This window comes from Strix aluco, chromosome 3 (assembly GCF_031877795.1).
Source record: "Strix aluco isolate bStrAlu1 chromosome 3, bStrAlu1.hap1, whole genome shotgun sequence".
NCBI classification, from domain to species: Eukaryota; Metazoa; Chordata; class Aves; order Strigiformes; family Strigidae; genus Strix; species Strix aluco.
The window spans coordinates 131,920,242-131,929,330 of NC_133933.1; the positions used below are offsets into that span (position 1 = coordinate 131,920,242).

The following is a 9,089-nucleotide window of genomic DNA, read 5'->3' on the forward strand; positions in this document are numbered from 1 at the left end:
GCTGCTACAAAGAGCCCCTCGCTGCTGGGGTACTTGTGTGTTTTCAGCCAAGCATGGGAATCAGACAGGAGGCTGGTGAGGAACCAGCCTGGTGGGAAAATGCTCGGGGATGCAGCTGGGGTGGAAGTGGGGTGAGGAGGTGAAGCCGCTCCTGTCCCCAGCAAGGCAGCGGTGCCGGGGCTGAGATGGCCCTCCTGCCTCTGTCCTCCCTCTCAGCAGCTCCGGGATGGTGTAGGAGATGGAGTTCTGCCTGTAATGGTGCAGAAGAGGGGTCAGGACCCCTTCTCCAGCCCCCTGGGCAAGCGGCACAGGCTGACACCTTTGCAAGGGTGCTCACTGGTGGCCCAAAGGTGCCAGACCCCTCATGGATGGGTGGCAGTCACCATCAGTGACAGGCTCTGTCTGTGCCCTGCCATGTCACCCACTTCAAAAATCACAGGAGAAAATAAGTCTTCTCAAATTCTCAGAGAGATGGGGATGAATCTCTTGAGCCAAGGAACCAGTGCCAGGACAAGAGGGAATGGCCTCAAGCTGCGCCAGGGCAGGGTCAGACTGGCTCTTAGGAAGGATTTCTTTGCAGAAGGGGTTGTTGGGCGTTGGAATGGGCTGCCCAGGGCAGGGGGGGAGTCCCCATCCCTGGAGGGGTTGAAGAGTCGGGTTGACCCAGCGCTGAGGGATCTGGTGGAGTTGGGAACGGTCAGGGTGAGGTTCATGGTTGGACTGGAGGAGCTTCAAGGGCTTTTCCAACTGAGATGATTCTGTGATTCTGTGCAATAAATTAAGCAGGGTTAAGGCTGCGATCTGCCCCTTGCTCACACTAGGACACTGTCCTACCAACCCTGGTATGGTTTAACCCTTCCTAATGTGCTCTTCAGGGAGCACAAGCCTTCCCAGAGGATAGAGGAATGAAGCTCCCCTTCCTCCTGGCAAAGCACACCCGCCCCAGACTCACTGTCCTTGTAGTCAGTCATCTTGAGAGTAGTTTTCTTCTCCCAATTTCTCTGGTAGCTTCTTGAAACCATGTCAAATTTGGCTGTGTGCAGCATCTCCTGTGGTTTGGAAGAATTACCCTGTTGGGTTTGCTTTGAACCAGACTGTGGTAACCTCCCATGGTGCTGTTCAGTTCTTCTGCAGGACAAGACAGTGGACAACCGACCACACCAACCCTCTACCCTGTCCCCCCCATTTTCTTTTCCAGGCTGATGGGCTCTAGCTTGCATGTCCATTTCTTGCACAGATGCCCTGTGGACCTCCAATGCTCCGATGCCTTTCCCTGAACCCTCTCCTGCTCCATCATCTCCTCCTGGAAGCAGGATGGTCACCCCACACACAGGCAGCAGGGAGGGCAACACCCCCACTGGCTCCCAGTACTGCCTGCTCTGCTCTCCACTCATTTCCTAATTATTCCTGTGGTCTGATTTGTTTTTTTGACCCCTGTCAGCCACCCACCCACTGTAAACCCATGGTCTGGCTGCTGGGTGGAACTGCTGGGCTGGAAGCCCCTGGGTGATTCAGCAGCATCTTCCTCAGACACCCTCCTGCAGCCTTGTTTTCATTACCCTTGATGATTTTGTGCCATCCACAGGCTCATCACCCCATCTGTGGCCACTGGTGACTATGCTGAAGTCCGTGTGCTCTTCCTCACCATTTCTCACCCCAGGTGACAAGGTCCTGGGTGATGTCCCCTCACAACAAGCAGAGCCCGGACCGGGGCAGAGCTGCCTTTCCACCCTCATGGGCAGAGGCCAAGTGGGGGCACTTTGCCTGCCAGACAGTCACCCCATCAAACCGAGCTAATCCCCTGCCTGTCCTCAATCTCTCAGCCCATTGATCGCCACAAATGGCAGGAGGAGCTGCGTGGTGGCCAGCTGCCCCCTCTCCTTAGAGGCCACAGACAAAGAGCATCCCTGCTACATGCGGGCAGGCCCCTTTGGCACACAGAGTCCGAGACAGCAACCAGCTCCCTCTCCTTTATTTTCCCATTGCTCCTCTTCCAACTGGAAAACCAGGTTTCCACCGAGGGCATCGCTTAGGCTCGGTACTCGAAAAAGCTGTCTCAGAGCTGTCTCTCCTGGGAGGTGACCCTCTTCCCTGAGGGGAAGGTCTGGTAGGTCCGCAGGTTCACCGGTGACACCCGCAGCAAATGCCAGCGGGTCTTGGCGCTGAGCGGTGTGCTGGGGAGGAGCAGAGCACCAAGAATGGTTACAGAAGTTCAGGAGGCAGCAGGTACAGGCAGGAGTTACAGAGGTGTAGGCAGGGCTCAGCCTTAGGGGTGTGGTCCGAGGGCACTGGGGCACCCACAGCACCCACTGAACTTGTTCAATCCGACCTTGCACTGGGCTGATGCAACCCGTGACCTCCAGGCAACAAATATTAATGCAGGAACAGCTCTGCATGTTGGCATCACCCAGACAGGTTCAGTCACATCTGCATGAGGAAGGACCCTGGGGATGGGGAAGTGTTTGAAGGGATAGAGGGAAGAAACAGATGACTTTCAAGGCCACCACCACTCATGCCCCTTTGGGGACATGTTGTCTGTCCCTCCAGGAGCTGGTCCAAGTCAAATAATTTCTGTGGGCATGTAAGGAACTGAAGGAATTAATGCCTCAAACATTCATCGACTTAGAAAATCTCAAGGACAAATTGTGGCCTTTGTGATTAGTCTAAGGAATGAATTATCTGCCCAGGGAAGTGCAGAGTGTATCAAAGGGTGCACGGCTAAGCTCCCTTGCAGTCATATTGCCAAATTCCTTAGATAAGCCTCAAAGGGAGGAGACGTAGACTGAGTAAAACCGTATGTTCGAGGTAAGGCCTACACTCTAATTTATGACTATAGCCTTGAAGGAGAGCTAAAAGATTGATAAGAAAGATAGAGAACCGACACCAGATGGAGCTAATGGAGCTAATGGCTCAAGAAACAAAAACTGAGGAAAAGGTAAAGGTCTGGGGGGGAAATCATGACCACTGATTCAACTGGACAAAAGGGTTAATGCACCCCATTCCCCCCCAGCACACACACTGAGCTCACACTCCACCTTTTCCCCATCTCTCATGCAAATGAGTTCGTGGAATACCTGTCTCTCTTGTCTAGTATGCAAATCAGCTGATAAGATAAACTTAAAAGTTGACAGAAAACGTTGTTGGTGTGTGCCCCCCACCCAGGATTACCGGACCCGAGACAACGCTGGATCCTTGGGTGGTGATTCAGGTTTCTTTGACTCTCTTTTTCTCTTTTCTTTCTCCTTTCCTTTCCTTTCCTTTCCTTTCCTTTCCTTTCCTTTCCTTTCCTTTCCTTTCCTTTCCTTTCCTTTCCTTTCCTTTCCTTTCCTTTCCTTTCCTTTCCTTTCCTTTCCTTTCCTTTCCTTTCCTTTCCTTTCCTTTCCTTTCCTTTCCTTTCCTTTCTCCTTTCCTTTCCTTTCCTTTCCTTTCCTTTCCTTTCCTTTCCTTTCCTTTCCTTTCCTTTCCTTTCCTTTCCTTTCCTTTCCTTTCCTTTCCTTTCCTTTCCTTTCCTTTCCTTTCCTTTCCTTTCCTTTCCTTTCCTTTCCTTTCCTTTCCTTTCCTTTCCTTTCCTTTCGATTTATAAAAGACCACATCGCTTACTATCCTTTTCCAAGTTTAAGTTGTTTCTACGGCAAGTAAAACATTTTAACTGGTCGTTTGGTGTCATTTCACCTTAATTTAACCCGAGGGGATCACAGAACCGTTATGACTCTCTGGGCTCCCAGTCCGGGTCGGGTTGTGACAGGTCAGGGAGCAGCGAGGTCCTCAGCAACAAGGAGCAGAGGTACGTAGCAGCCAGTCAGGGTCAGGATCAGGTCTGGAGATGGTGGTCAGGGTCAGGCAGAGCCCAAGGGGCACCCAACAGTGAGGTAGGTCTGAGATCAAGCCCAGATCCAGGTCCAGGTTGGAGTGGAGGAGGTCCAAGACCAGGCCCAGAGCCAGCTGTGGCACAGCTGCAAATGGGGGCTGGTGGTAAATCTGTGGCTTAAAAACCTCCCAAAGGAAAGGAGGTGCCAGCCATCACCTCCAGCTTTGCTCACAACAGCTCTTATCAGCACCAGGACTGACCTTGGCCTCTGCCAGCTAAACTCCTGGAAGGGGGATGCACTCATGGGCCCAACAGCATCTGTCTTACTTCATCCACTTCCATTCATCGTTCTCATCCCACATATTTCTCTGCCTTGCCACAAGACGGGGCCTGGGTGAAGGACAGCCTCCCCCACTCCTGTTTGTTTTGTCTGGGCAGTGAAGGGTTGATAAGAAAGAATTAGCCAGCCTAGGTAGCCACAGCACACAGCCAGGATGAAGCGCTCCATGCCCGTTGATTAACCTCTCATTCAAGCAGCTTCTCTGAGCTCCACACCCAAAAATATGCAGATTCAGGGACTTCTAGGGCTGGTTGTAGCCAACCTTGACACTCACAGCCCCACCATGACTTCCCATCTTGCAGCAAGGAGGGTCCAGCTGCCTCCTGGGCTGTGCAAGAAGGAGAGTGGCCAGTGAGGCAGAGGCAGCATCCAGCCCCCCTGGTTGGTGTCTGCAGTGCTGTGGCCGGTCTGAGGTCCCTGTGCAAGGAAGTCACAGACATACAGCAGCAAGGGCCACCGAGATGGGCTGGGGAACATGACGTGGGCCGCACCTGGGGTACTGGATCCAGCACAGGAAAGACACAGACCTGCTCGAGCGGGGCCAGAGGAGGCCACGAAGATGCTCGGGGGGCTGGAGCACCCCCCTGTGAGGACAGGCTGAGAGAGTTGGGGGGTTCAGCTGGAGAGGAGAAGGCTCCGGGGAGACCTTAGAGCGGCCTCCCAGGACTGAAAGGGGCTACAGGAAAGGGGGGAGGGACTCTTGATCAGGGGGGAGGGATAGGATGAGGGGGAACGGTTTTAAACTGAAAGAGGGGAGGTCTAGGTTAGATCTAAGGAAGAAATTCTTCCCTGTGAGGGTGGTGAGGCCCTGGCACAGGTTGCCCAGAGAAGCTGTGGCTGCCCCCTCCCTGGAAGGGTTCAAGGCCAGGTTGGACGGGGCTTTGGGCAAACTGGGCTAGTGGAAGGTGGCCCTGCCCGGGGCAGGGGGTGGGACTGGATGGGCTTTAAGGTCCCTTCCAGCCCAAACCATCCTGTGATTCGATGTGCAAGGAGAGGCAGAGAGCTGGGTTGTTCAGCCTCGAGAGGAGAAGGCAAAGGGGGATCTTATTTTTGTCTACAGCTATCTAAGGGCAAAGAGAGGATCTAGAGGATGTAGAGACGTAGGAGGCTGGAGGATGCACCTTGAATTTCGAGGTGCACGGTGATAGGAGTGGCGATGGGCACAAGTTACAACATAGGCAGATCCAGCCAGGTATAAGGAAAATATATGAAGATACTTTATCTGAAGCCCTGGAGGGTTTTTTTTTTTCTGGATTTTACACTCCTGATGAGCCACAGGAATAAAGCACTAGAGGGCACCCACGTATTTCTGCTGGCGGCTGGCTCCGGCTGCCTCCCACCGCAGCTCAGCTCCCGGTCCTGCCCTGGCAGCTCTGTGGGTGCCTTTTCAGCCCATGCCAGGTCCAGTGTAATCATCGCAGGAGGCCAGTGCTGTGCTCAGAGCTCAAGGCAAGAGGGAATTTTGGATGCCAGCTCTAACTCATGTCGGTTGAGAGGAACAGACTCCTCTGACAGCTCCTCTGGTCCTTGGAGGGTTGAGCAGGGCGGTGGGGGCTGTCAGTACCGTGGGTGTCCATCCAAAAGGGTGGTGGGACACGGTGCCAGGCTGTGCCACGGAGCATGTCGGCCACACACAGCCCACGGCTGTGAAGTTCAGCCCTCTCAGATGAGTTTACACAGTGGGGTGATGCAAAGTCTCTCCAGCGGAGTTTAGCTTCACTGTTCCCTGAATTTGGGCTGTGGTCTGTGCTACTCCATGTTTTACTTTCCCTTTATTCTTGCTAAAAATGATTTATGGCTGTTTCTTTCTATTTGCTATTGTGCTTTCAGTGCTGGGGAGAAATATCCAGCTATCCAATCCATGTTTTAGCAGTGCTACGTCTACTTCTGTCCACCTTCATGCTCCAGAGATGCTGACAAGCTCCCTCACACGGTCCCTCTGCAGCATCTGCCCTGACATCCCCAGGAGAAGCTCCCCAGTGCCTCTCTCAGCGCGATGTTTTGGGGCTGCTCAACCCCTCTGCGTGCCAGCACGGTGCTGGGGGGGCTCAGATGTGACAAGTGAGGAGCTTGAACGGATCCTTCAAGCAACACTTCAGCATTTGCACTTCAGCATCTGCACCCCAGGCTGCATGCATGGGGCTCTGCAGTGTTTAAGTGCACATATTCCCCTTGCTGCAGGACTGCCATGTGCAGATCGGTAGCAAAGATGGTGGAGGAGAAAACAAAGACTGATGGTTTATATCTAACATAACCACAGCATCATCTGTCCTGGTTTGCAGCTCTGCCTGGGGATATGCTGGACCCCCTATTTTGGTGAGATGTCTGTGAGTATGAGCTGTTCTGACAGCAGCAGTTTCGGGAGATCTCTAAGGTCTCAGGGATCCTGCTGTGGTTGTTTGTGTTGAAATTGTGAAGCTGTGCTGTCGGGTATGGCAAGGGATACAGCAAACAAAACCCACCCATGAGAGGCACCGAGGGCTGGATGAGAACCAACAACTACGTGCTGCCCCCAGGATGGCTGCTCCACCTTTCTGACCCTCTGCTCCATCAGGGCAACAGGTCCAGGGAGGATGAGGAATACCCACGAGCTTCACTCATCGATGTCTTTTTTTCTTGAATGACTGTTTGAGCCATAGCAAAAAGGGGATTTTTGCCTTTCAGTTTTTACGACCTCCTCCCCTCTCCAGGACCCTGCATTGTGGAGGTACCTGGTGAGCAGAGGACTGGGTCCACCAGCTCCCTCCGAGGAGCCCCAGCACTGCCCATGCCCAGCCCAGCCTGGCCCTGGGGACGCAGGAGGTAGCTATGAGCCAGGGTTGGGGTTGCCCCATCAGTTCATGGCCATGGTGACTTGGAGACCTGTTTGTGATGGCTTGGGTGGCCAGTGGGCAACCTGGAGGTGGCAGCTGGACCTTTGGCCAGCTCACATGATTGGTTGCTAAAGTCATGCCTTTTCCAGCAGCCACTTTGGTATATAATATTGAAGTAGAACTGTTGTAGCCTGTAGCTCTCCTCTGCCACACTGGAAAAGGTCCCAGGGAGCAGCAGACGCTGCGGGGAGTCCCACAGCAATGAGGAAGGGAGGAGACAGCCACAGAGCCCCCAGGATGCTGCTCCAGTTTTTGCCAGGGCTTTGAAATAAATAAACATCCAGGATTTCAAACACACAGCCAGGAGGATGCTTGCTTTTAAAAAAAGCCCCTGGGATTTCTGAGTTGGGAAAAATCCTCAAAGCCTGACATGCTGCCCACTGATTCTTTCCTTTCAGATTCATGTAGTTTCTTCTTCTCTCATTTTTCTGAGGACAGAATGTTTGGGTGAAGAAGAGAAGGAGGATCAGGTGTGGGGCTGACCCTCCCCCAGACCTCTCCAGTTTCATCCCACTAGTCCAAGCCCTGGGAATTGGGTGCCACCATGTCCTAGGGCCTGTCTGCCGGGACATCTCTACTCACAGGTCAAATGGATGAGGAAATCTCTCCTTTTCCTTTGAGGGCAGCACAAAGTAGGGAATGAGGTGCAGTGTCCCACTCTTGTCCTGGTAAAACTCACGGTGCTGCTGGCTCAGCTGCAGACAAAGATAAATGTCCAGGTGTTTTGGCTGAGTTCAGGCTTGTTTTGGTTTTGTGACCACCTGAAACCACTTAAAATCAATTTTGGCTGCTGAGGCAGCATCCCTGCCTGCTGCCTGTGCATGGATTTCAGGCAGCGAGCCTCGTTGTGTGCAGGCAGCAGAGGAGGGGTCAGCTGCCTGTAGCCACCCAGGATCCCCCCATGATCCCCTGTGTTCTCACCTGGTAAAACCTGCCCAGCTCCTGGGATCGGGCACCGTCCAGGCTGAAGTGGGTGGGCAGTGGGGTGCGTGGCCACAGGTCCTGGCATGCGGGCACGGTCTGGGGACCCTGGGGGTAGCTCATGGTGGTGTTCCCACAGGTGTTTCTGAAGGAAAACACTGGGTTTGGGATGTGCCTTCAACACCTGCATGGGAAATGTTGTCGGGAAGGGCTATGCTGGGGCTTTCCAGGAGGAGGGAGCTCCCTTCCCCTTCACAGCTCTGCAAAACACCCATGGGGGCCAGCACCTGCCTCTCTGGGTTTAAAGAATCCCACTTTAGCAAAAAAAACCACATTTGATGTACAGCCTGCATTTGAGGATAAACTCAAGGGATTCTGGTGGTGGAGGGAACGACACCGTCGTGACCCAGGACACGTTCAGTTTTCATTTTTCTTTTTAAGCAGCTTTCCTTGCATTTTAGAGGCACCCCAGGCAGAGAGCTGCTGCTGGCAGAGCAGGGTCCCCCCCCACCCCGGCTGGCACCTGAGGAGTGGGAAAGGGGAGCAGCTGGTCCTTCTCCTGGCAGAAAACCAGCAGGAAGAGGGAGAATGAAGAGGACCCCCAGCACCCAGGAAAGGTCAGTGTGAATTCCTGGTGGCCTCACCTCCCAGGTTTCAGGATGAGGATGTGATGCCAAACTCAACTCATTCCCACCAGGCTGGATGGGGAGATGCTGCAGAGCATCTCAGGGGACCAGTCCTCTGCTGGGATGGATCCAGATGCTGCCTCCCATAAAACAACCAGGAGCCTCTCCCAGTCAGGGAAGAGCCCCGCAGATGTCCCCTTTCCAAAACACGGGGCAGGGAATTCATCAGGACACGGCCGCTGGCTGGCCCTGAGAGCAGGGGAGGGCTGTACAGACTCGTTTCTACCACTCCATCTGCCCCACAAAGACATTATTTGGATCTTCCCTTAGCTCCTTGCACCCTCAGAGCTGAAAATCCAGTTATCACTAATAATGAGTAGGAAAAAATAAACTGCATTCCCCCCTTCAGCCACCCCAGAGAGCTCATAGGACTCCCTGTGTGCTCCCAAAGAGTGGAAATATGTCATTATTCTCCCTCCACCTTCTCAGCAACTGGTTTTCCTGCAAAGCCCGGTGTGCCC

General features: G+C 53.6%; 1 protein-coding gene across 1 annotated transcript; it reads right to left on the reverse strand.

The window, feature by feature from the left end:
• Positions 1-2,029: 2,029 nt before the first annotated feature.
• CIMIP2C (ciliary microtubule inner protein 2C) lies at positions 2,030-8,065 on the reverse strand. The gene is given in 3 exon segments (XM_074820568.1): positions 2,030-2,174; positions 7,604-7,716; positions 7,943-8,065. Coding segments are annotated over 3 exon segments (381 nt in total).
• Positions 8,066-9,089: the final 1,024 nt, after the last annotated feature.